Source organism: Passer domesticus, chromosome 1 (assembly GCF_036417665.1).
Source record: "Passer domesticus isolate bPasDom1 chromosome 1, bPasDom1.hap1, whole genome shotgun sequence".
In the NCBI taxonomy this organism is placed as follows: Eukaryota; Metazoa; Chordata; class Aves; order Passeriformes; family Passeridae; genus Passer; species Passer domesticus.
Genome location: NC_087474.1, coordinates 109,000,330 through 109,027,091, shown reverse-complemented (window position 1 = coordinate 109,027,091; position 26,762 = coordinate 109,000,330). Strand labels below are relative to the sequence as shown.

The following is a 26,762-nucleotide window of genomic DNA, read 5'->3' as shown; positions in this document are numbered from 1 at the left end:
GTGATTCCCTTTCATTAGCTTGTTGCCGATAGTTTCAGTGATTTGGGGAATCTGGCTCAAATAGATGAAGTTTAATACAAAAAAAAGTTTAATAAGCAGAACTTGTTTTCCAGATCATCTCCAAAAGCCATTATTGCTACTTTTGAAACTTTCTTAGGCAGTTTGCTAGGATTATTGCATGAAAATTTGCAGACAAACCAACAATCACAGTGTACTTCATATTTTTTTCATCGCTGATATGGCTATAATTGCTTTTTTATGTTTGTAGGGGAGAAATATTCTCAGTTCATATTTGCACTGTTATTGAATTGCAAAAAATAACACAACATCTAGCCATATCCTTGACCTACTCATGTTGAATGTGCCCAGAGGGACTTGAATAATATCTCTCCAAAGCATTACCCAATTGCTCAATCCAAATCACCTCCACAACAGGTATTTCCAGTAGTGTGCTGTACTTCTGCCAGCATGATTGGCTTATTACAGTATATTTTACGTTAAATACTTAAATAGAAGCATTACAAAAATCCCCCATTTCTTAAAAAAATCTTAACAGTATGGCAAATCCATAGACTGCATGGTTGAGATTGTTTAGAAAAAGAAAAATTAAGATGGAACACTTGGAACTGATGGAACTGATTGCCTTGATAGAATATTTAATAGCTTTCAGCTAACATAGAATAGTTAATAAAATGGATAGTAACACACTGATTTTTCCTCTTTTTATAATTCTACAGTGATCTGAGTAAGACTGATTCTTTATTTTTTAAATAATTTTTAAACAAAAGTCTCAAAAATAAAATTAAACTCTTGAAGAAAAAGCAAAGGCATGCTGTATTTCTTTCTTTGGACTCTCTTAGGTGTTTGCTCTGGCTCTCCAAGTGGTGTAAGTAAGATATATAATACCAGATAAATATAACCATCTGAAAAGTGAGCTTAATTGTTTAGTATAGAGCTATGACATGCTTCAGTTTCAGCTGAAGTACTTTGTGACCTGTACTTGAGTAATTTTGGAAGAGCACATGAGTTTTTCTTACTGTTTATACTTAGAAAGAGATATGGAAAACACTTGTTTTCCATGGGATATCAGTGTAGAACTTAAATAATTTAGTAAAAATAGATTTTTTTTTTTCATGTATCATTAGAATTCTGACTGGTTTTGTAAAGCTGAAGAGAATGGGATCTCTTGTCCCACTATTTAGCGATGTCTTTGATTTATCTCTGTTAAAAGTTTTAACTCCAAGTCAATTAAAGTATAGTCTGTGCATGTGCAGATGGTGTTTTTCTTGGGTATTGCCAGTGCCCAGGGAAAGCTTGGACAGCCCAGCTCAGTGGCTTCTCCATCTCTCTCCTGTTTCTCACGCTGGCCCAGCTGAGCTCCCATCCCAAGGCTGTGGCAGGGAGAGTGTCTGTGTTGGGCACTGACTTTCCTGGGCAGTGGCCCTTGGAAAGAGGGAGAGAATGACCATTTTTATGCAGCTGCTCCATGTGGGGGGTGGGTGACTGCCTCCAGGGAAAGCCAGGAATGGCCTCTTGTCATCCTCTGGCTCAGGCGTCCCAGTGGTTTGGCATGGCAGCATAGGAGCCCTGAGTTGGACAAGAGGTGACTGGTTTGTTTTACAAACCATTAGGGAAAAGTCAGTGCATCCACAAATAAAGTGCATGCTTTTCTTTGAAGACTTTTTAAGTTGTTAATGCTGACACTTAAGTGCTCTGGATGTGGTAGAGCAGTTTGGATGCTGAATATGCAAATAAATGTGCTAACTTTATTTTACAATATGTTTTATTTCTGATTTTTCTCAAGGCCCAAGATGAGTAGCAAAATATGAATGAAGAAGGAAGTACTTTCAGATTTCAGTACTTTATCTGTTGACTTAATGTTTTAACTAAAGAACTCAAAGATGAATGTGTCTACATCTGTGGTCTATGACATACAATCTGGTTTATGACGTGTAATCTAATGATACAGCCACAGTTTTCTGGTAGGTATGTTAGATAATCAGTAGTTTGCCAATTTTGTTCCTGGAAATCTTCATCATGAGCAGGTAAGTGTTAGTTGCTACATGTGAATGCAGTATCTATAGCAGTAAATTACAGTTGGAAGTTGCTGATGTGGCTGTAAATCTGCAAACAGAAAATTTCCAAGTCAGAGGATTGACTCTGCATTTTGCAGTGTACCAGATTTATACTGCACGAATGGAGAGTAATTTTATACATTCAGAAGGATATGTTAATTGTTCTATAAGTTGACATCATAATTTCTTGATTTAAATTAGCTATCAGATGCACAGTTTAATAACATTTAAAAACCAGCGGCTATGGATTATGTTGTCAAAGAGATACATTTTGAGAACTGAAATTTAAGAATTCTGTGATTCTGTAAGAAAGATCAAATTTTTATAAAATTTAAATTGTATGATGTAGAAGTGATGAGTGAGGTTGACAAATGTCAGAGTTTCAGCAAAAGGTTTAATAACCATTTTGTTCTAGTCCCAGGGAGTATAATGTCTGAAATTTTAAGGCCTATTAATTTATGTCTCTTAAATTCATACTGCGTATGAATGCAGTGTATCTGCATTGATCTGTCAAGGTAGAATAGATATTCTGACCTAAGGATTTTTTCCACCATTGAGAAAAATAAACCTCAAAAAACAAACCAGAACAGTTTACAACTTTGCTATAAAAGTTCTTGGGTTTTTTTAAATATGTATAAACTCTTGTGGTTGTTATCTAACAAAGATAGCTATTTTATTTAATAATATTCCATCGTACCTTTGTTGTCCTTTAATGTTGCAAAATGTTTTCTATCATATTTTTAGGAACTTAATGCAATTTTCCTTTTGGAAATGTTTAGTTCAGTCAGCTTACCTGGAGTAACAGAAGCCATTTAAGATATTTAGGGAAATATATTAAATCAGTTCAGCTAGCTGTCTAATCTTTGGCATCTATTTTAGAATGAGTTTTTATAATTTATATAATTGAAACATGGCAAATACAATATTGCTGTTGCTTTACCTGTTCCTTCACCAAAAACCTGAAATGTCTCTTGAATCCTGCTAGCCAGTTTACTGAAGTAGAAGCAGATATGTTTATCTTGTTGCTTCTAAAGGGAAAATGACTTTTCAGTATTCTCTTGATGATAAATATCTTGCAGTTTACCAGCTCATACCATTAGAAGTATATGTAGTAATGAACCACATAATAATTGTGCGTCAAAGGGCTATTAGCACTGACTTGTGATTTAAAAGTGTATCATAAACAAGATGATCATGGATCAATTACTGGCAATTGAACTATGTTTATTTATGCTATTTTAAGGTTTGCTTGCAGACCTACATTTCATCTTCTTGTGTGGTGTAGCTCTATGGATCCTGTAGCTATTGTTAATCAGCTGGGGCAGTGTTTGCCATCTTGTGTCTATTAAATATGTAGAAAAAAGGTATTCTCTGTTGTCCAAAACAGTCACCATCAACAGAAGTGCAACTGTTGTTGTACTAAAATGCAGTTTTAGGATGCCAGCATTTTCTCTACATTTTTAATAATTGTTCAAGGGAGCAGCAGCCTGCTCAGTCTGTTGAGAGTACAGTTCTGCCAGCCTGCTCACCAGGAGCGAAGGACAGGTTAAAGCCTTGCCCCATCTGGGATGCCTCAAGATAGTGATGGCCACTGGAGCTTTGCACAGTAGTTTATGGACTTTAAAGGTTCAAATGAACATCAGGGTCCCATTGCACCGAGTGCCTTAGGGTGCAAAAGCAAAATGTCCTCTAACCTTGCTGAGATTTCCTGCAGCCTACGTGTGCTCAGTGCAGTCATTTTGTGTGGGAAACATCCAGTGCCCAAGGACAGTGCTGAAGACTCAGCTGTGTGGGGAAATGTTAAGAAGTAGAAACTGTACAAATGCAGTGCATTGAACAGCCAGTGAATTAAAATACTTGCTTATTTTCATATTTCAGTATGGTCTCTAGAAGTCAATGAATGTGTTAGTGTTAGAGAACTAACTTAAGATTTTTTGATTCCGAGCAACAAAAAAACCATACTTTATATAGGGGATGTGAGTTGCCTTTAGTTTGCAATAGAAAAGTCACAAAACTTTGGTTTGTAGATTACTATTCTCTTGGGAAGATCACTCTGCTCTTTATCCACATTTTATTATAGTTTCATGTAAAGAAGTCTTTGTGAAAAATTATTACACTAGCAAAAGTATAATAAGCAAAAGGCTTTATTATTTAGTTGCCTTTTTAATTGCAGCATAAATACAATTTCAAAGTATGGTCCTGTAGAAGGCAAATCCTGAAAAGCAAAGTTCTTATACGAATTTCCTCGTCTTACTGAATCTGTCATGAACTTATCTGTATTAATAGCTAAAAAATGTATATCAAATGTTTGTTTGATTAAATTATATTGCATTAAAAATAAACCTCAATCTTTAAAAGGTAGATAAGAAAGCCGCAGCTTAAAAACAAAAACAGCTCCATATGAAGAAGGCATTTATGTTTAACCAAATGTGTCATACACCAAGTGTGACAGATGGAAGTACTGTTTAGAGTCTTGAGTTCTCCAAGTCAATGTCTTGTTTTTCCCCGGAAATAGACAGCTTTTCCATTGCGTATTTAAATATTTATTGTTTGCTTTAAATGTAGATATTGGATTAATTTGTAGTGTTAAGATTTGGACTTGCTACAACTGATCAAGAATTTCACTTCTGCTGTTTACATATGTTTTCTGGTTTAACTGCCAAAAGTCTTTGATCAAATTAATGAAGAAGGCTCTTTCTCTTGCTAGTGTATTTTAATTTGGAAAATTGAAAAAGCTATGGACTAATAAACAATAGATCAGTGGACAGCTAGAGAGGAAGAGGAGCTTGTCTAGAATTTGTTTAATTAAAAGTAGCTACTGGTGATGAACTACCTTCAGTTCTCAAAAATCTATGGTTGCTTAAAGGCTATTTTCTACAATACACCTGTTCTTGGCATTCTTCAAGGAAATATTTAGAGTGTGGGGAATAACCTGTATGCTTTAGTAGCCCAATTATCTCTTTCAGTCTCTTACAGGAGACAAGAGTTCTGACAAGACTGAATGTCTGTGGAATGGAGTTTACCTAGAAATTCACAGTGGTCACTGCTAGAAGATGTTATTTATTTCTCTCTTTCATTCTGTAGTCGGTTGGTTGGGTTTTGTAACAGAAGGCAACAAAATTCCTTGTCTGACTCGTCTTCACATTGTTTCAAGGCCTCACTCACAACTGACACATATCTGTCAGGTTTTCTCTGCAGATCCAGCTGAATTAAATTTGTTCACCGGGTGCAACATCAAGCAGGTCCTTTTTGTTCATGTGCAACCACTCGTCTTGCGGGAGGTTGCTGCTGGCCCTGCTAGGCAGGTGGTGGCTCTGGCAGGCTCTGTAGCCTGAAGGAAAGAGAAGGGAGAGAAGATGCAAGGAGGCTCCTTGGAGTCTCACCTCACTTGTTGCAGGTTGAAAGGGTCCAGTGTCAATGACCTCAGACTCACAAGTTCTGTGTTTTACTTCAGGTAGGCAGTGCTGTAGTTGGTGGCAGTTTGATTTTAATTAATACAAAGAAATTGATTTCCTACGATTTCTGAGACAAGTGTAAATAATTTCTTTCTCTTTAAGGAGTTCTGGCAATATTTGCCTTTTAAACTGGAGGAATTATTTAATTTTATGATCTGCCTCAATTCAATTATTTTACCTCACGTCCCTGTTTCACCATCATTTGTTGAGATTCATTAGCAGTTCTTTGGCAGTCACAAGACACTAATCATCTGTTTACAATATTGATCAGCAGCTTTCATGTTAGATTACATTTGAAGTGAGAAATAATCCTGCAGCAAATAATAAATAAAAGACTGGGAAGAAAGGGAAGAAGCTATCTTAGGCTGTAAAAAGTATTTTTTTCAGGTACCCTGGAAACATCTACATGCCAAACAGTTGGGCCCCCTTAGTGACTTTCAGCTCTGAAATTCCAACAGAATTTCCCATCCACAAGTTGTACATTGTCTCTAATCATCTATATTTGTAAAGACACAGATTATTATTCCTGTGGATATACATTTCTGTTGACTTCTAAGCAGTTTCTGAGTGGAAAATATTTATGGACTAACAAAAAATACTTAGCTTCTGATGCCTTAACAATTTCATTTGTTACTGTATATACCTTCTTTCCATGTTACACATAATATGATGTTGCTATCACAGTTCTTGAAAATTATGTACTCTTCAGAATGGGAATTGAGAACCAAGTAGTATAAATTGAAAATTTTACTTTTCTGAAGTTGCTAGCTAAATTTCTTCTAAATTAGTCTGAAAAGGTTGATTTCTGGGGCTCATCAGCTGTAGATTTGTGGGAACTGGCATTAGAAGAATGTTGAAAGTTATATAAATTGCAGCCAACATTCACTTGCATTTACTTGCATTTACTTGTATTACTTCTCAGAGCTTTATTAAGATGCCTTAATCTTACTGAATAATAAGGTAATTTTGCATCCATAAATGTTGTAAGCGTATCTTCAAACTATGGGGTTCCTTTAAAATATATTACTTTCAGATAGTCAAAATTACTACTTCATGAAATAGTATCCAGTCATTTTCCAGAATAGTTCTAAAAGGCAACAGCTATCAGATAGAAAAGACAAAGAAGTTTTTGCTTTTCATAGGAAATCCTTACTCATATACATATATCTATGCTTGTGGTTGTTAATTCAAAGAAAAAGTTTCCTGAAACTCAATTCAGTTTAGCCATAGAGATATAATAAAGACTTGTATTGCCTTTTCCTACTATTACAAATTTTTAAGAATGAGTAAGTTAGTGTGCTAAAGCTAGGGTTTTGCACATGGATAAGGACAGGAAGAAGTGTCAAAAGAAGAGAGATAATGCTGAAGAATTTAGATAAGAACTTGGGCAGAGGAACAGGACATTAAATAGATCTGGCAGCAGCAGACTGGCTTTTCCATTACTTTCTGATCCAATTATGAGAGTTGCTCAAGTTGTAGATGCTGCCTGTTTGTCACGTGATGTTGCCAGCATTTATTTCCGAATCAAATCTATAAAAGGAAATGAGAGTTCTCTGTCCTTGCAAACCACTTGTCTGGTAGGAAATCACTTACAAATAATAAAGTGCATATTAGAGCATGAAATAGTTCCTTGATGTATGACCTTCAAAACTGGTTTAAGGAAAACAGTTGAAGCTGAGAGTAGTAGAAACTTTTAGTACTGAAGAATCACAGGCTGCAGTCCTGTGTTTGTACAGCTCGCTGTGGACGCTTATCTTCACTCTGAAAATGTATTTACAGAAGCAGCAGGGGTTTGCTATGGGCAGGAGAAGTGCCTGGGAACAGGGAAGAACTGCCTCCCCTCAGCGTTGTACTCCACTGGTTTGACTTCTCTGGGGGAGTCCTCACCCTCTCAGTAATGACAAGAGAGGCAGACTTGTAAGAGGGGCTGAAAGCATGCAGGAGCAACTTTCGTGGGGTCAGGTTCTCAGTGTCAAAAGGTGACAAAGTGCGCATTTAGATTTATTTCTTCGAAGCAGTGGGTGAGAATTAACTTCATAATTTTCACTACTCTGTGAAATAACAATCCACTGGAGGGTCTCTTCTTTGTACTGATTTGTACACAAGTACATTGTGGCATGGAATAGAAAATTACCTTTCTATACAGCTAATACAAAATGTGGTCTAATATAAGGCTACTTGAGATTTATAATCAGGGAGGATTCAGATCCAATTCTGATGTGTTACAGCATGTAAGTTTTTGTTGTTGGCCAGTGTTTTGAAAATAAAAATATTGGTAATATTTCCTGCCATGAAATGCCTCAAGTTTACTATTTTATAATAAGCGTCTAACAGCAGCACTTCTCAATTCCATTACACTCCCATCATCAGGGATTGCAGAGTGCTGTGTACATACTCACTGACTGGATATTATATTGACTTAAAATTGAATATGGTGTTCATTGCAAAGGCCCAGGAGTTAAATGATTGCAGAACCAGAAGCAGTAACAAAAGTGCTGTGAGCTGATTTGCCGTCCTTTATTCTGCACGGACTCTGTTCTGTTTAGTCGTACCTAGTCAGTTTAAGAAACAGATTTTGGCATACAGAATCTGTACATTTTCACAGTGCCATTATTGCTTTCAATAAATAAACAACAAGCAAACCTCTCCCAGTACAGGTGACAAACAGATTATGTGGTTTTCAGTAATTTTTCCAGTTTCGAGTCTCAGTGCTCTACAAAGCCAACTGTGTAAGCAGCATTTTGATAACATGGATAAATCACCTGCTCCCAATTTTTGTCAAGTCATTACATATTTTTCATTCTTTTTGCGGCTTGTTCAGCACTTACAGATTAATTTCATGCTTTGTCATCATCTGTTGTCCGCAAAAAAATTCTGCTTGAGGGAATTTTAACCGTTCCTACATTATTCTTTTCACAAGTGCTTCAGAAATACGAAGGGCAGTAATGTTGTAGGATTGTGTAATGCACCTTTAATTACTTTCACAAATATTTTGAGAGGTGGTTTTTTTTTCTTTTAATTAAGAGCTTTTAGGTACATTCAGGGAGAGGTACTGACTCTCCAAAGCCATGATAATTTCAAGGAAAAGAATGGGTGTGAGCTTTCCATCCTCAACACATTTTTTAGGCACTATATACACTAAGTAATTTGCTGAAATTATCTCTCCTTCTTTTCTTAGTTGAGAGCTTTGTGGCCCCTTAAAATAGCAGGTAGGCAGCAATGTTCAAGGATTTGAACAGACTGAAACTTGAACTACACAGTTAAAATGGAAACTAGAAGACTGAATCACAGGGCTTTGGTTTTAGTATGATAAAAGCTTTGTTTCTAGCTCAGAAAAAAAGCTCCACTATTTAACAGGTAGTGAAGGAAAAAAATTGGAACTGTTCTCTGACTTATAATGTATTCTTATTTGCAAAGCCTATCCAAACCATAGTGCTGGCCTCAAAATATTATGAAAGCACAAACTCTTGTTATTATTTTTGCTAGTATGATCCAAAGACCTTTTGGACCTTTTTTTTAGTGCTTGACAGATGCAAGTTTGAAGCATATATTCATATATTTCTCAGACCTTGCAGATGAGTTTTGTGATCTATGAAAGTTGAACTTGTTGATTTCTATAAAATAAGATGGCAGATGGAACATGTTTCCAACAGGCAGAAATAGAACTGCTAGGGCGATCAGGCTGATCCCTCAACTGCACACACTTCTTGGAAATTTAGTGTAGGGTAAGAGCTTAAAAGTGAAGTCACAGAAATAGTTCAAGAAAGGGATGTAGAATATATCTGTGCTGGCTGCACGCGTGGTGTGTGAACACTGTCAGCGAGCTCCACAACTGATGCATTTTGTCCAGTGGTGTTGCACGGGGGCATGTGGTGGCTACGTGCTTCTATACATTTATAAATGCAGTTTGTTGCCCCAGTTTCTTTCCTTATACTTGCAAGTCAGACAAGATTCTCTTAGGAGTTAATAATATACTAGTTTTGTTTTCTTGGAATATGAGATGCCCCAACACAGGTTGTGTTCTGTGGAGGCGGTATTTGCCATCCTCCTATGTTCAGCTCTAATGAACTGAGGTTGTGCTTAGTGCAGGCTGATCGTGCTTGAAGACTGTTAGATCTGGCCTTAAAAAAAGGCAAAATAAGTCCAATGAAAATGAATAGAGGTAGATTTGGATGTATTATCCTGTAATTCTCTTAGACAGATCTGAAGTTAGGTTTTGGAGGAGGGTTAGAGGCCAAACTGCTGCTATGCCTATCAGAATGAGTCACTAACTAGCAGAGTAATTGCATTGATTATTGCACACCCACAAATTACAACAGAAAATACTTTGCAGGGGGTGGAGGTTGTACTTTTCCTAAAGGTTTCTGTATAATTAATCTACTGTAAGTGCTGGTTCTTTAGAAACATCTGAACCCTACTGTAGAGCATGGTCCTTGTGTGCCAGTTGGCCACCTCTCCCTACGTCATCATTGCAGTGTTTCTTTTGCTATTGCTTTGGTCTAATAAAGGTTTTGTTGGGGAAATTCAAGTCATGTATTCTGCTTTTGTTTTTAAATTGTAGCTGTTTGCCTGTCTTCATTGCAGGCATTAGGAGTTTGAGCAGCTGCATTTTGTATACCTACAGCAAAACAGCTCCCTTGTTAGGCAGAACATTTCATAAAGGATTAAGGAGAGCTGACTGAGCCATAAGGGACACTTAACTTGTAAACAAGAGGCTGATTATCAAGAGGCTGTACTTGTTTGTGGAAGAGGTAACTGAGCAGGCTTCCTTCTCTCTTGGGTGTTTTACCTTGTACTTCACCCAATCATTAAATCCATTTAATTTTTTTTTTGTTGTTGTTGACACAGCATGCATTTGTACTCAGTATATGTTTGGGGATGAAGAGCAACTTTAATAGAAAATTAGTTGCTACACTTGGTACAAGCAAACCAGTAATAATTGGAGTCACTGGGGCAGATTGCCACTCACTGTCTCTTGCGGGTTTCTTGGAACATCAGTTTACAGCCACCTCAGTTAAATGCTGGCTTAGGATTCAAGTTTAAAGTCAGGCTCACAAAATGGAGACTGTCTACAGTGAGTAGAAACTGGAGAGGTTTGCAAGAGAGTCCAGGATCCACAAAAGTAGTTTTTGCTTCATAATGTTAAATTCCAGGTGTTTACTTGGCTCGAATATAAACTTTTTTTAAATTGCCATTCTTCTGTTACTTTACAAGGCCTATGCTGCAATACCCAACAGAACCTTGAAACACCAATCAGATTTGTGGCGTCTGCCAGGACAGCATCACAGCCCCAGGAGCTGTGAAGTTTTCTGGAGCATGAGGGGGAGCTCAGCTGAGCTTCCCATCACCCACAGTGCAGTCACTCTAATCATCCCCTGGGCACCACTCACAGCTCTGTGGGAGGAGATGGAAGTGCTAGGTTAGAGTTCTTCCTCCCAGTCACCTCTCCCACACGGTGTTGCTGTCTGTCCTCTGCTGTAACAGCACAGCATCCTGCTGTTTGCTGTTGCTGTTGTGCTCCAGGACTTAGGCTGCAGGCTGATAGATCCAGTTCTGTTTTGAACCTCAGATTTGGTGCAGAACAGGATGCTTCAAAGGATATTGTTTGAATTGCAGAGTCAAACATGCCACATATAGAAAGCTCTGCTGGTAGTTTGCCTATACACCCTCCATTTGACTCCACTGGGTGTCATCCTCATGGTATTGCAATGTTTCCCATCAGTTGTCACTCTTCTATTCCACAAAATGTTTCCGTGGATGGAAGACTGGGACTGCCTGTATGTGTGCATATACATATATATATATATGTATATGTATACACACACACACATAACCCCTGCACTATGTATTGGGAGGTACAAGTACCTTGCTCAGTAGGGAGGCACCTACCTCCCTTCCTGTGTGAATTAATTCTCTGGATCATCTTGCACTGCAGTTGTCCTTGGGAGTTGGGGAGGTGTTAGGTGGAGGTTTTTAAGGCATTGTGTGATTTACTTTTTTGTTTGGTTAAGTACTTGAGAGAAGAAGTAGTAACTGAAATTCAGACTAGAAGTGATGACTTCATTTCACACCCACAATGGCAGAACTATGAAAATGTGCAACGTTTGCCACTTCTTTAAGTGGTTGTCAGGTAATCAGACAGGTTTAATCTTATTTTAGATGAGAAATTGTCTTACAGTCCGGAATCTTAGGAGAATAAGGGCATAAATTCTGGCTTGAGGGAGATTGATTTCACATTGATCTAAGCAGTTGTTTCCATGTTTACAATATATTAACAGAAGTAGAAAATATGGCTCTGGATGGAGCCTTCTACATTCCACTTTCTGGAAGACTGAAGGTGACATCAGGATAGCTATTAAATGTATGCTCCATCCGGAAGAAAGGCATAAAGAATCTTAATAGAATAAAAATTGTATTCCTGACCTAACATGAACTTTTGTGGTTTGTAAAGCAGTTAGATGAAAAGTTCTTTTTTCCAAAATACATAAAGATCTGTTCAGATCTTTATGTATTTTGGAAAGATACATAATTGTTTAATCATCAATAATATTTATTCCAAATTTAGGTATCTAAAAAGTGAACTAAGTTCAATTCTTAGCTGCATTAATTTTTTTTGTAGGAGTTATAAGGGGGAGGATGTTTCTAAGGTAACCTACCAATAAATAAGTTTATTTCTAAAATAAGGGAAATTGAATTTCTAGACCAGGCTGTAACTTCTACTAAGACAAAGCTGAAAGCCAGTGCCCTGAGGCTTAGCTGTATTACACTGCATTTGTTACCTGTATTGTTTTCTTGGAATGCTATGTATGGGAATACATTGAATCCGGAAATTTCTCCCTGAATTACGTGAGTAAAAATATTTTTACAAGACCTTTTAAAACACAGTAAAAATAGCCTATTGTTTAGATCAGTAATATCAGTTCAGGGTGTTTTTAATCTGCTTTTGGCTCTTCATGATTTTTGGATGATATATAATTATTTATAGCAAAATGTTTCTGGTGGTGAGAAGGAGGTTCAGGAATGCAGGGCTGAGATTTTGGATTGTCTCTGGAAGAGTGAAAAATTTCCAAATAGTTTTATATTAATAAATATTTGAGATGTGTGTCACATCTTCATTTTGATGACATCCAAATAGCATATCAAGGTTTTGTATGGTCTAGTGATCGCTATAAATTCTTAGATAAATGGTGTAAATTAATGTGTGCAATGTAAAAAGTACCCGTAGTTCATGGCACCTGTAACTCATGAGATCTAAGGCATTATCATTTACTTCTTTAATACTCCAATTAAAGTACTGAATTAAAAATACATTGATTGCTTTATTTTATATATATATTAATAGGTGAAATTCTTTGTATGCCTCCATCCCTAAGGAAGAATTTGATTGAAGCAACTGTTCTGTTTGGTCGTGGCATAGGTGGTTTTCTGCTTTCAAGCACAGTACATTATTTCCTGGTTCTCTTCAGTATACTCAATATTTTTGGTAGATTTTGGTGGCTTTGATCTAATGAAAGTCAGCTGCTTGTGCTTTCAAATACAGTGCACCAGATCACCAGAGTGATGTACCATGTCCCTGTTTCATTCTGTCCTAGTTGAGGTTCTTAAAGGACCTGGCTCGTGACTTCTGAGAACTGAAAAGCCACTTTCCAAGAGTCACACCTTTAAGAAAGTCTTAGTTTGACCAACTCAGAATGTAAGCTACTACAGTCACAGCTTACTCTTGAAAACCTAATTTGTGTTTTCCTGACCTAAGGTAACATTTTAAAATGTTTTAGTCCATCTCCCCTTACCAGCTGGAGCAAAGCTGAATTCTCTGTTCTTTGAATTATCCTGCCTCTTCTTCATGGCAGGAATTGCCAACTGTGGCCAAGGACAGTGTTAGCCCCAGAGCAGGTGCAGCAGGGCAGGCAGAGCCCAAAGGCCACACCAGGGCCTGCTTGCCATTGAGGTGGCCACAATGTGGCCGTGGTGAGAGGAAGGAGTGACCAGCATTGGGATTCATAGCAATGAGTTGTGAGGATTGAGGGGAGCAGAGTGATTGTTGGAAGGCTGGTCAGACAAAAGGGGCTTGATTGCAGGGTTTGAAGCTGACATGGTAACTGCTGTCTGGATGTTGTCCTGGGATGGAGAGGGGGCTGACATCCAGATATGTTTGCCACGTGCAGAATCCTCCTCTGTGCTTGCAATGGGGGGCATTGTGCAAATGAGCAGGAAAAATACTGAGGAACTTAGAGCAGACAAGAGAAGGGTTAAAAACAAGTGTGAAAGTTGGATCGTGGTACTTGGCACCTTGAAATGAAACAGGATTTTTCTGGAAGGCTTTAGTCACCTGGGAAGGAAGGATCGGGTAGCTAGCTGTGTGGGAGGCAATTTGCAATCAAGTGTACTCCTCTGCAGTAGATTGGTACATTTTAATGAGGGAAGTATATTTGCTCTGTTTTATATGATTTGCTTAGGACTAGAAGTCTGGAAGTAATTTTAAATAGACTGCTTTGAGACATAATGGTCAGGTGGAAATATTTGAAGCATATGATATGGAAATCCTGTATTTACAAAATATTTGTAGGATCTCAAGAAGCTGAGCTGAAATGATTGCCTCTTTTTCAGAAGAGATTTTTAAGAGTAAATAAAGCTCATACAGAGGATGTAAAGGCAGTAGTGAGGAACTACTATAGCTATGCAACTTTATTTGTTTGCTTATTTACTTCATATATTTTCAGCTGATCTCTTAATCCATGCTACCCTTCAGAAAAGGATACCTTTACACTGACCTCCTCCTCCTCATTCCCTCCCCTTCCTGTAAGCTCTGTGGGCCTGAATGGGAGTGGTTTTTACATGTTTATTCGGGGTGGGTGGGAATTCCCACCTCTGGATGGGGAGGATGGGAAGGCAGCCACACTGTGCTCAGACCCCACACCTGTAGCACTGAGTGCCTGTGGGAGGAAGGGCTGAGTTGGACTCTGCTCCCATCTGAGGGGATGGAGAGCTGACTCCTTCTGCCTCAGGACCTGACACTTACCAGTTCACTCCATCCACTGAGAATGCAGTGCTTTTCTTTGGCCAAAAATGCCAGCAAGTGGGAGGCATTCAGCTGATGCCCCAGGTATCAATCAAGCATAAGCTTCATATTTGAGGAATGTTCCATGGTTTCTGGTATTTATCATTTTGACTTTTCCAGTTCTTGTAGTTGTTCTCTCTGTTATGTGTGTCCGCTTTCTCCTTCTACTTTAGTTTGATAACTTGTCCTTTCTTCAGCTTGTTTTTGCTTTTTTTCTGCTGTAGGAACAGAGAGTTTATAATAGCTGTAGAATCACTTCAAAAGGTGGATCTACAGTGTTTAAAACAATAATTACATAAGCAATTAAAATAACAAAGACGAAAAAAGCATGTCCTCACCAACTGAAGAAATAAATTTCAAGGGCAGTATAAGCATCTGTCTATATATATAGTGTTGCTTCCTCTCTTCATCCAAGACTTTCTGCAAATGTTTCTCCTGCCTGCTTCATTATCTTCTTTTCTCTAACATTTTCAAAACTTCTTAAATAATGGAATTTTCACTCTCTCTACATTGTGCATGGTATAATTGGGGAAAAAAATGGCAAAAGGTTTTACATCCTGAAAATATGTGGGGAGAGACTGGCAAGCAAGTTCAGAAAAGTTTCAGAATTTATGCATTAGAATTAGAATGTTTATGCAAAATTCTGACAGGATCATGAAGAGAATAGTGGTATTGCACCCATTTTACACAAAGTGAAATTGAACTGTGGAAAAGCAGTTTGTTACATTTCACAAATTTGTGACTAACCAAAGGACTGCTGATTTATTAGCAGTGTTGAGGTGTTAAGAAAACAACTTCTGTGTTTGAGTTGATGTATTGCTCTAACAATTTTGTTCAAGGGAGGAAAGAGCCATATAATAAAGGAAATAGTAATTCATCTAAACATCCTTCATTTGAATTTAGAACGATGTAGCTGAAAAACTCCATTACAGTGTCATTTACCAGTTATGATAAAGCATAAAATGGACTCCCAGCTCTAAAACAAGCTGGATCCTTGAGTCTCTAGAGCTGGGGCTGGAGATAAGAAGGAGCCTACCTTCTCTGGCCATGTGTGCTGTGGCTTCACTGGCACAAAGGACAGCTCTGGTTCCTCTTTCAAATAATCCTGAATTAAGCTTGCTGGCAGACATTTCTGGATTGGGTAGCCTGGGATAGCTGCTAGGAAAAGCACATTGTGCCAGGCAGCTTTTGGAGGATGCATGTTGAGCAAAGACTCTGAAAGTCTTGCAATCAAGTTATTATATTGCAGGAAAAAATACCAAGTAGCGGAAAGTTGTGTTTTTCAGGAAAAGTTGCGCAATCTTTTTAAAGTTACAGGCTGGTTCTTTCTCTGGAAAGTGAATGTTTATAAGCTGAGCGGCTTTTTGCGTCACTTTTATGCCTTGTCCTTGACAGAGCATAAATTCAGTTTAAAATGAAGTGAACATGCTTCTAGGTAACTTTTGTACTTACAGTAAATTTTGTATATGGACTAGCATGAATTTTGAAGACAGTTTTCATTATATATTATGTGCTGGAAACTCTCAGCAGTCATATGTTTTGTATATTTTATTGCAACTTTGCTAATAAATGCTTGTAGCTTTTCTTCTGTAAGTGTATAATCTATCATTTTGCAAAGCACAAAGCGTGAAGGTTGGGGGAAGGAACAGCACAGACTGGGGAACGAAAAAATTGAGAAATGTTCTCTGATTTATTGCATTTCCAATTTTCAGGAGTTCTTTGAACATGCAAAAAAGCTCTGGGATGATGAAGGTGTAAAGGCGTGCTTCGAGAGGTCAAACGAATATCAGCTGATTGACTGTGCACAGTAGTAAGTATTTCTTTTTATGAAATTTATAGCCAAGAATGTGATTGTCTATAAGTTAGAAAATATATCACTAAAATTCAGGAGTTTTGCAATGTAGAAATTTACATTTTCATTCTCTGTATAGGTGGAGCAAAATTAATTTATTGTCGTCGTTTGCCATTATTATACAACTAAATATTCTGCCTCAAATATTTCACATCTAATAAAGAAAAGTATAAAAAAATCAAATAACTTCAAGTATCCTTATTCCACTCAAAATTGATTTACATAAAATCATTTCATTTGAAACTATTAAGTTGGAAAAATGTTGAGTCAATCTAAGGAGAACCCTTTGTTTAAAATTCTGAGACCCAGACAGTGCTGAAATTGCTCTGTCTTTTCACATTCCATAAAAATTTCTGAGACATTTACATAACCAATTGCATACCTGCATTACTAATATATTTTCTAGGTGGAAAAAATTATAAGCAGTATTTGATTAAAGGCAGTGGTACATTTGGTATTCTGTCCTTCGAAGTGAAGTGGTACACATATACCACAAATGTATATGTACACATATACATTTTAACAGATTTTTAGTCAAAATCTGTAAACAGATTCAGTCTGGTCAGAAATGTTCTGAGAAGTCTAGTAGGTTGTGAAGGTGCAAATAAATACATAGTACAGTGATGAAAACCTATTAATCAAAAAATAGTCTGTTAACATTACAAATGCTACAAACTCAGCTGTCCTTGATAGTAACATGGGTCTGAGTTAGATTTCCTTCGAAAATACACATTTCATGTGAACCACTATTGCAAGAATATGTACTCATGCAGTTGCTATGTGATTTAGGGTTGCCAGAGAACACGCTCCAGTGTGTTATGATTTATCTAATTGGCAGTATGGTCAGCAGCAATGCCACAAGTCTGTTCTTGCACTCAGTGTTTTGCTTTTCCCTCCTCTCTGCTCTTGGTGCTGAGCCTGAAGAAGAGGAGTAGATCCATGTCACTAAAGGACTTGTGCTTCTGCCAGTGGGGAATTTCGGTGCTGCCGGTCATAGTTTGTTTTCCCTCTTTCCAGACCATTTTTGGGAAAAAATGATTCATCAGCACATGGAAGTGAGGAAAAATTAGATATGTGTATGAAGGAACTCATTTGACCTCAGTGCATTTACCAAAACCTGGGCATTTGCTCACAGTCCAGTGTAGCTGGAAATTAAAGCAGTGGTTGTACACAGAGAGAGTTAGACAGCTGTCCTAGGTTGTAATCAGTGGGTTTCCTCTCTGTCCTCGCTCATCACCACCACAATAGTACAGATCTGAGTTGTGCTTGCTGAAAAGTGCAGACTGACTGTTTATCGTATTTATTCACACACTAAAAGATCAGACCAAGAAAACAGAATAACAGTACGTATTTAAAATACATGAATGTCAACCCTACTTCAGTGATCAGTAAGGGTCTCACAATCCTACTTTGAAAAATGGTGCTGAAAGGGCCAGACAAAACTGGGAATACATCAAATTATCGTGCTAATGGTAGTGTGTTTTCCCTTTAAAAAAATTATGCCTATCTACAGGCTCTGACAGGAAGAATGTTAGGTCTCATGTTGTGTCCAAAACCAAAACACAAATGAGGAAAAAAATTGGATCTAGAATTAAATCTTGGAACAGAAAACTAAATCCTACTACCTTTTTTTCTGTGAAAGGTTAAGGCAAGTTTAATAGGGTTTTTCTGTGTTTCTTCTGTCAATAACTTCTAACTGGCTTGCTTTTCCTTTATTCTAAGATTATTTGTTATAGTAATGAGTGCATTTGCATAATTCTTTACCTTCAAGACCCTTTATGAAGTATCATTTGATATTTAAATATTCTTTGAGTGTATATGTGCTTTTCATGTCATGATCTGCCTGAAAATATAACAGCTGAGTGACTTATCCTTGTTTACACACCTTCAGTCTTAGAGCAGGAACTTGAAATTCAGGTACAGCTGTGTCAGTGATCTGATCAAACAGCCTTTTTCTCTCAGGTATTGATGATTTCAAACACTAAAGTATAATCTTGACAGAAAGATGCACCCAACTTTTATCTGCCCCTCTGCCCAGAAGAACATTTCTGTGCTAGCATTGGATGCGTGTTTGTCAGGGTGGTGGGGTCACATCCTCCTCACAACTGAGAGCCTGTGAGCAGAGGTTGGAAATGCAGTTCTGATACCCACACACCAGTTCTTTCATGCACTTAGAAAATACAGAGGGTGAAGGTGCTGTGTTCTGCCTCAGCAGGAGCATGTGGCATTTCTCTCAGAACCTGTCCGTGGTCATCTTTCGCTGGTGAAAGGGAAAAGGGAAGGAGTGTAATGCTCATACACATGCTTACTGTGGGATTTTGAAACATCTGCAGTGTTTCCACTACACCAGCTTTAGGAGAAAATATCCCATGCCATCAGCTAAACCCTAATGTTTTGCTTGGTAGTGAAGGAAGAACATTATCAGTAGGTCACCCTTCTCAACTTAAAAAACAAACCTAAAAAATCCCAGCATGTGTTATAAATATCATTGGACTACAAGTTGGGTGGCTGGCTTAAGAATACTGAAAAGCATTATTAGCAAATTATAATGTCAGTGACCAAACTTGCTGATTGTTAAATGAGTTGCAAATACAGTGTATTTTGGAATAGTTTAATTTGGCTACAGTACAGAGCTTCTGTATTTTTAAAACTTAACCCAATTTTCTTTATTGCTGTGGGAGAAGTATTTTGCTGGAATCAGAGGTAGTAGAAGGACACAGAGGCAAATGTTTTATTTACGTTATGCCTGAAAGTTAATTTTCCTTGATCCTCAATGCCCTTTCAAATTATCAGGATACTGTTCCTTCACGGGAATGAGAATGGGGGCCTGCCTTGCCCTCATTCTCACTCATTTAATCATTTTAATAATTTTAATATTCTTATATGAGTCTTTATGTATCTTACTTCTTTCATTGTTAAGGAATACATTTAGTGCACACATCATGTTGATGCATCGTGTGATACTTGTGACAAATACGAATCTGTGGCCAAGCCAGAGGTCAGCAAAGATCAGGACTGTTCTTTATCACCAGCTACAAAGACATTTATGTAACTCTTGGAGGGGGTATTATTGCATGGCCATCAGCCATCTTCTTTCCTCAATGACCCTCACATATTTCTTCAAGATTAATATCATAAAACCAACAGGTTATTGTTTTCCCTGTTCTCTGATTTAATATTTCTCAGGTAAATTTCAAGTTTAATCTCAAAAACTGATACTTTGAAAAGTTGATTTTATTTAGTTGTGTCCTCATTTGACTTAGACAGATATTGGCAGATTTATTCTGTTTATGATGATAAATCTCCCATCTAACTTTAACTTATTTGAACTCTATTCAAACTGTGCTTTTTGTCTGTATTCACATAATTTAAATTCAGCAAATTCTACGTCTATGAGGGACTTTCATATTGTGATTTACAGAAGATTTGGCATTAAACTGTCTAGTATATAAACAATAGGCAGAAATTAAAATTCTCCGGTGATTCTAGGACAGTTTTCTAAAAGTTCGTTTCCTGTATGATGAATACAGCTCCATTTTTAAGATTTCAGTTTCTTCATACTGGTTACCAAATACCCAAATTTTATTGTATCCATGGATGGGAACCACGCAGAAAAGTTCTGTAAATGTAGAACAAAACAAATAAAGGTTTAGGTATGATGGCCTTAAATTAAAAAATTACCCAGAAAAAAAAGCTTGTGGGTTATGTCTTTAAAACTTCATAAATTTAAGTCAATTAATTTATGTAGCAATGAAGAGGTATAAAATTTCAATTCAGAACATCAGTCATCCTTGGGGGATATCAGGCACCCCCAGTCTGGTGATATCCATCTGTTGTTTCCATAAAGTAAGCATTGAGCTAACTTAGTTTTGGCTACTCAGCTGTCAGGTGGCTTGCTAAAATTAGTTTCAGTGATCAGAAAAAAGGTGTGGGATGCTTGCAGTGCTCAGACATTGGGGAAAGGTGGTAGTTCCAGAGCACAGGAGTAGACCAGCAGAATGAGACACTTAGGGAAGGGGACAAAAAAGACAAAAGAAAAACATTCATTTCTCTTTTTAGGTCACACACAGCTCAAGCTCAAGCTGTTGCTGTTAGAAATTAAAAAAAAAAAAAACAAAAACAATTACTTTCAGGTTTTTTAGAAAGGTCCAGAATAGAATTTTGTGTTCACATGGAAATAGCAGCATGTGTGTTCACCCTGGATAGAAAAGGTTTTACTCAGCTCACTCAGTTCCTTGGAATACGAAGTAGACCAAGGATTTAAGGGAACCCTGCCCTCAACCAGAACTTTGTCCCAGTTTATCAGTCTTCTTTCCCTGACAAAATATACCACTTCCGATATATTTAAGTGTGAAGGCCTAAATTGGTCTCTGTGTGAACATTGGGGCTAATAAAACTTCATTATGCAAGTTCTCAGGAAAGCAAACACAGGGGATGTGAGCTTGGCCAAAGAAAATTGATTTCATATTTGAGCTGATATAGATGGAAAAGACACAGATGTTCTTTTTCTTTGCAGTTATTCTGTTCTAGAAAAGGGTTTCAGCCAATTTCTGAGATGTCTATCCTATATTAGGTAGAGTAATTGAAAAAAAACCCCAACTCTTTGTGTTGTTGTCCCCATTCAACTCTCGATGCAAGAAAAAAGATAATTCTTTTCTCAACAGCAGCGCTTCTTAAAACCAAGCATATTTTTGACTTGCCTTGCACTCTTCTAGACATAAGATTTAATAGCTGGCATGCACAGTCATCAGTAAATTCCCTCCTATAGGCTGAGGTCAGAAAAGCTGCCTTGGCATTCTCTGACTCTTTTGTCTAATGTGGCATTGCAGTCAGGTGTATTGGTATACTCTTTCTTCATAAGGGGCAGTGAAGTAAATGTGGATAGATTTATGATAGATTAGGCCAAACACTATTACTATTACTATTGTTGCTGTTGTTATCTAGAGAGCATTGTCTTTAAAAGCAGTGATTCTTTTTGCATTTGGTAACCGCTTAGTAAATATAGGACTGATACTTTTTACTTATAGAAGCACAGGAAAAGTATTAATATCAAATTTTTCATGTAATGAGATTTTAAGAACTAAATTTTTATGGTGATACAAGAAAACCATAATATTATTTTCTTCCATCTATTCTGGTTCATATATATACACAACTCACTGTGATGATAAAGTTTCTTCATTTTTTTCTTTTAAAGTTTTCATAAGGTATCACTTTCAAACCTTAAAAATTCACTGCTTAAGTAAAAAAAAAAAAAAAGAGAGAAAGAGGTTATATTTATAGAGTAATCACTTTAGCCTCACTGATGAGTCTTCTAAACAGAGGTGGCTGCCAGATAGGACAGAAGTCATTCTCCAGTGTGTAATGCTTGCATTTTTCACTGTTTACTAACTAATAGACCACACTCTCAAGAGGCAGAATTGTGGTTTCTTAAAATATGCGCTGAGAATTCTATGAAATAACCTTTTCATGTGTTGCTGTGATTTTTTTGTTGTTGTTATTCCTCTTTTTGCCTTCACTTATTAAACAAAAATCGTTAGATTCAATCAATTCTATCTTAATTTTCGTAATCAAAATTTAACCATGATTTATAATCCTAAAAGAATATAAAAGAAGTACAAAGATATGGAACAAGAAGTAGTTGGAGAAACCTCCAAAATGCCTTTGTATTTTCAGTTTGGAGGATGAAGCAGTATGAACATACTATTCAGAAATGGCCAGAATGGCATACAGGCATGTACCCCCCGTTTAAACCACTTGAGTTCACAAATGCCTTCCATACCTAGAGAACACAATAGCACTTCTCAAATAAAAAAATAAGATAGAAGGTAGTTTATAAACACAGCACCTTCTCTGCCTTTTAAAATTGATGTGACAAATACTTTTTGTTATTAACTAATTGCCACTGGAGAACTGTTTAAGCAGCCCTAGATGGGCTGCTCAAACATAAATTTAAACCATACATTTTCCCACATGCTTCACTGTGTATGACTGGGTCTGTTTCCTGTGGTTTTAGGACAAGCAAAAAGGTTGAAAGTCAAAGGCAGAAAAACATAAAATATTTCCTAACCACAATTTAAAGGAGTAGTAAAATCTAAAGACCAGGCAGAGTCATGACAGATGCATGAAAGTACACTTTGACTCTTTTTGATGTTTTATTAGACAATGTTAGTTTTCTTCGAAAAAATACAGCAAAGCTGGCTTTATTCTGTTGAGGAAACAGTTCTTTCCTCTCCCAGTCATCAAATTTTTCAGTTTTTCCTGAACAACTGATTAATGTTTTTCCTATTTTTTTTTCCTGACTGTACACATGGGGCAATAATAGGTGCATGACATGTTAGTGTAACATGGCAATTCAGCTTCGTTTGGAAATGTAATCCATTCAGCAAATTGGAGAATTGCAAGCAGGTCCATCAGCTGAGCTTCTCTGCATTTAGTTTTCTCTATTAGTATCTTGTATTTAATTTGAAGATATATTTTTCCATATCCTTTCTACAGAGTTAAACTACAGGCTTTTGCAATTGTGTTTGCAATACAACACTTGAGGAGCTTTTCAAGCCAGAGCAAAAGACTGCTGAAGCACCAAGATACTCAGTGTCACCCTCAGCATATGCACTCTTAAAGCATCAGTATCCTCTATAGCAAAGAAAGAGCCTTCTGTTGCATTTATTGTTAAAAGAGAAAATACTGTGTTTATTTTGCATCGCAGCAGTGAGGACAGATGTGAATAGGTGCTGGTACAGGGCTGAATCAGTGAACTGGCACAGTGGGCCAGTGTGACTGGCAAAAATTGCCAGACTCTGGGATATTGAGCAGCAGGAAGGGAGGGCGTCTCTGCAAGACTGGACTTCACTGAGGGACATTTTGTCTGAACTTCACATATTAAAATCATGGAAGTACTTACTAAAACATAGGAAAGGAAAATAGCAGAGTTAATCAGCATACTTTGAAATTCACTTGAAAGTTTATATCTTATCTAGAGTACAGATAACTGCCAATAAAGAGAACTTTAAAAAAATGTGTATTCCTACTGGCAAGTTAAAGAAAGAGTACAGTAAACATGCTGATACAGCTGAACTCCAGAAATCCTGATTATGAATCATTGTTCAGGGTCAGCATCTCAAAATGTCTTCAAATGAAGTAAAACTGCCAATGATGGTTATCTAGAATCTACATGCAGGATTTATGAGTGGATTTCAGAAGGAAGTTGTGGGTCATTCTGTCAATTGTGGTGTTATTTATATGCTGTTCTTGGTTTAGGACTCTTCCAGTGTATGCGTGGGAGAAAGAGTAAACTATGACCAAAGCCAGCTTCATTATATTGCAGGGAACATTGAGAGTCACTTATATTTATTCCATTTCTACAGAATTTAATTCAGTCTGTTCATTTACAATTCATTGCTGAGTGTGTGCATGTTCCCAGTGGCGGAGATTAGTTGGTCAAAGAGTACATCACCTTATTAATCATTATGTAACACAAATGTATTTTAGGTTTTGTCTATGGGAATTTTTTTTTCACTATGCTCTATAGAAAAGTGTGTTCTATATTCTCTTACTTTAAACCTAACCTACTGTGAAATGCATGCTTACATACAAAATTTAATATAACAACTGTATAATCACTGTGAGTTGAATGCTTAAAAAAGAAGAGCACTGAAAATTTAATGGCAGGTTATATGGGATACTGTCAAATTATTTACATTTTAAGTTTAAGTTTTCTTAAATGCCACGTGCATTTTTCACTTAGAGATGGTCAGTTTTTCTTTTTTCAAGTAGTCAGTTTCACATGACGGGATAAAGAAAGGCCAAGAGTCATATTTCTTCCTTAAGAAACTGCTCCCTGGCCAGACTCTGCATACACAGCCTGCTCTGCACTCATAGATGTACACAGCCTTGTTTATGTTAGGATCTACAAGAAGCCAGGGTTTGGGTGGTTGTGTTTTTCTAAATTAACACGGCACTGACAGATTTGGAAAAACAAAGATGGTGGAATGCAGAAGTTAAGAAATAAGAAAATAAAATACAGTTGATACTGTGTTGAAAACGTCTAAAGACTAAGCATCTATGCTTGAAAAATAAATTTTACACCTCAGACTAAACCAAAATAGAGTCATAGTATTTATCAGTTTGGTTGTAATCCCAATTTTAAGACAGATCGGACTGGGAAACTAAGCAGTTCAAGGGTGTCTCTCTACTTCTCATAATTAAGTTAAAGCTAATTTTGTTCATTTTAGTACAAGACAACAGTGATGCTGCCAGAATTTTTAAAGGTTTGTTTGACTTTAGAGAAATTGATTCTGTTGTGTCTTTTGTGTCTTTTGTAAAAGTATTCTTTCTGATTTAATTAGAATTGTTTGTTGCATTGTGGGGTTCAACCTGAAGTTTAATTTGTGCCTAAATTAAGCAGTGGAAAAGAAAATACATATAAGATGTATCAGTAGACATCCTGTTTAATGGACACACCAGATAATAAAATTTCTGAAACATCATTAATTCTAGAATTGGTTCCAAAATTAGTTGTTCCTCCTCTTACTGCTCCCCTGATAATTCCATTAATTGTAATCAAAAAAAGAGAGATGAATTTAAGCAGTTTTCACATATAAGTGCTAATGTAGGGAAAGGTGAATCTTGAAATCAGTTTTATGGCTTTTCTGAGAACAACCTTTCCGTTTTGGTTTTCTTTCATGAAGATGGCAGGGAGGCTGGAAGGTTTGGTTTTGTTTTTCAGATATTTGTTTGTGTAAATTAATTGGACTGAACATCAAAATAACCCTTAAGTACATTTTCTGACCAAAATCTCTTGCTAGATTTCTTTACTCCCTGCTTTTGCCCCCATGCTGTTTTTTGTCTTTCTTTAAGAAGGATTCACTACCTTTCTTTTGGTTTAGAAGGATGAGTTTGGGAAGATCTGCATTCTGAGCATTAGCATCCTGAAATCCTAGTGGTAGAGATTTTGGATAGTTATTCTTTATGAAGTTTACTTCCCAAGTACATTGTAGAGAAGTTTAATGGTCAGCATGGGTGTAATTTCTTGGCCTCCACTTACTTATTGGCCCAACTATGTCAAACATGTAATTGCCAACACTACTGTAGCAATTATTAAAAATCAGTTTATTAAAGAGCAGTAGAATCCTATGGAGCAGTGTTGCCACCAGGGTTTATTCTGTTCAGGGAATGTAGAAATAAGATTTAAGAACTTTTTGGTCCAGTATGACTTCTATATTCATTTAGTTGGTTGTCCTATTTCCTTACATTGTCAGGATGTTAGAAACCTTTTTTCCCAGCAACTTTGCCATAAACTTGCTATGACTTCTATATTCATTTAGTTGGTTGTCCTATTTCCTTACATTGTCAGGATGTTAGAAACCTTTTTTCCCAGCAACTTTGCCATAAACTTGCTTTTCACCACAAATATTATGGGCTTGAAAAGCTTTTCTCTAAAGAAGCATAAGCCAGAAAGCCTTTCTCTACATTCTACAGAACTGATTGTAGTAAACTATAGTTTACTACATCGGCATTGTTACAATTCTTCAAAAAAGGGGGTCAAATGTAGTCACTAGTTTCCCCAAGTTTCATTTTCTTTTAACTACAAGGAAGTCTTTCTGTTTGTTTTTAGGGGTTTGGTGGTTTGGTTTTGTTTTGTTTTGCATGACAACAGAACTTGTGTTCTGCAGTGTTTAGTCACCCCTTTCCTCAGAGGTTTGTAGGCAGCTCCTGTCAGTAGGAGCTGAGGTCAAAGTGGGAGGTTCTCCAGAGGAGTTTGTGGTGCAGAGAGCACAACTATCACAGGCAGAATTTAGGAGTTTTGACCTGATAGTAACCAGCAAATTCTGTTATGTAAAAACGACAAGGTTGAGACCTCTATTAAAGCTTATTCATATAAATTTGTTAACTTATTTATAAATATACCATTCTGTACCTGTGTCAGGGAGATCATCATAATACACAGTATGTTGAAAGAATGATTAAATTATTATTAAAAATTATTTTAGGAGTGCTTTTACTAAGTTGTAAACAAGTTACACCTTTTTAGAGGATAAAAAGAAGATGAAAAGAGAAGATTATATGTGGGCGAAGATAATAAATATGGGTTCACAAATAAAGCAAAAGTAATAAAGCACCAAGTATTTTTGGCAGAAATTCAGTCTCTTATGTCTCTTTAATGAGGCAAATGTTAAATGCATGGGATTGCACAATGTTGAGGGGGCTTAGCTTATGTCTTGATGGAAATGAGCAGAATGGATATGAGGACAGAAAAAGAGCAAACCATCACATAAGATCCTGGAAGCAACCAAGGAGACATTGCTAGTGAGATCTCTTCT

At 36.9% G+C, this 26,762-nt stretch overlaps 1 protein-coding gene across 4 annotated transcripts in view; it reads left to right on the top strand.

Annotated features, from left to right (window-relative positions):
- GNAL (G protein subunit alpha L) overlaps window positions 1–26,762 on the top strand; it is a 179,462-nt gene that overhangs the window by 108,610 nt on the left and 44,090 nt on the right. For 3 of the 4 annotated variants that reach the window (XM_064433291.1, XM_064433299.1, XM_064433307.1), the window contains exon 5: window positions 16,301–16,398. In XM_064433291.1, coding sequence (XP_064289361.1) covers window positions 16,301–16,398 — 98 coding nt within the window. Of the gene's footprint in view, window positions 1–12,355; window positions 12,377–16,300; window positions 16,399–26,762 lie in introns of those variants that run through there. The other variant, XM_064433314.1, reaches the window with a different exon arrangement.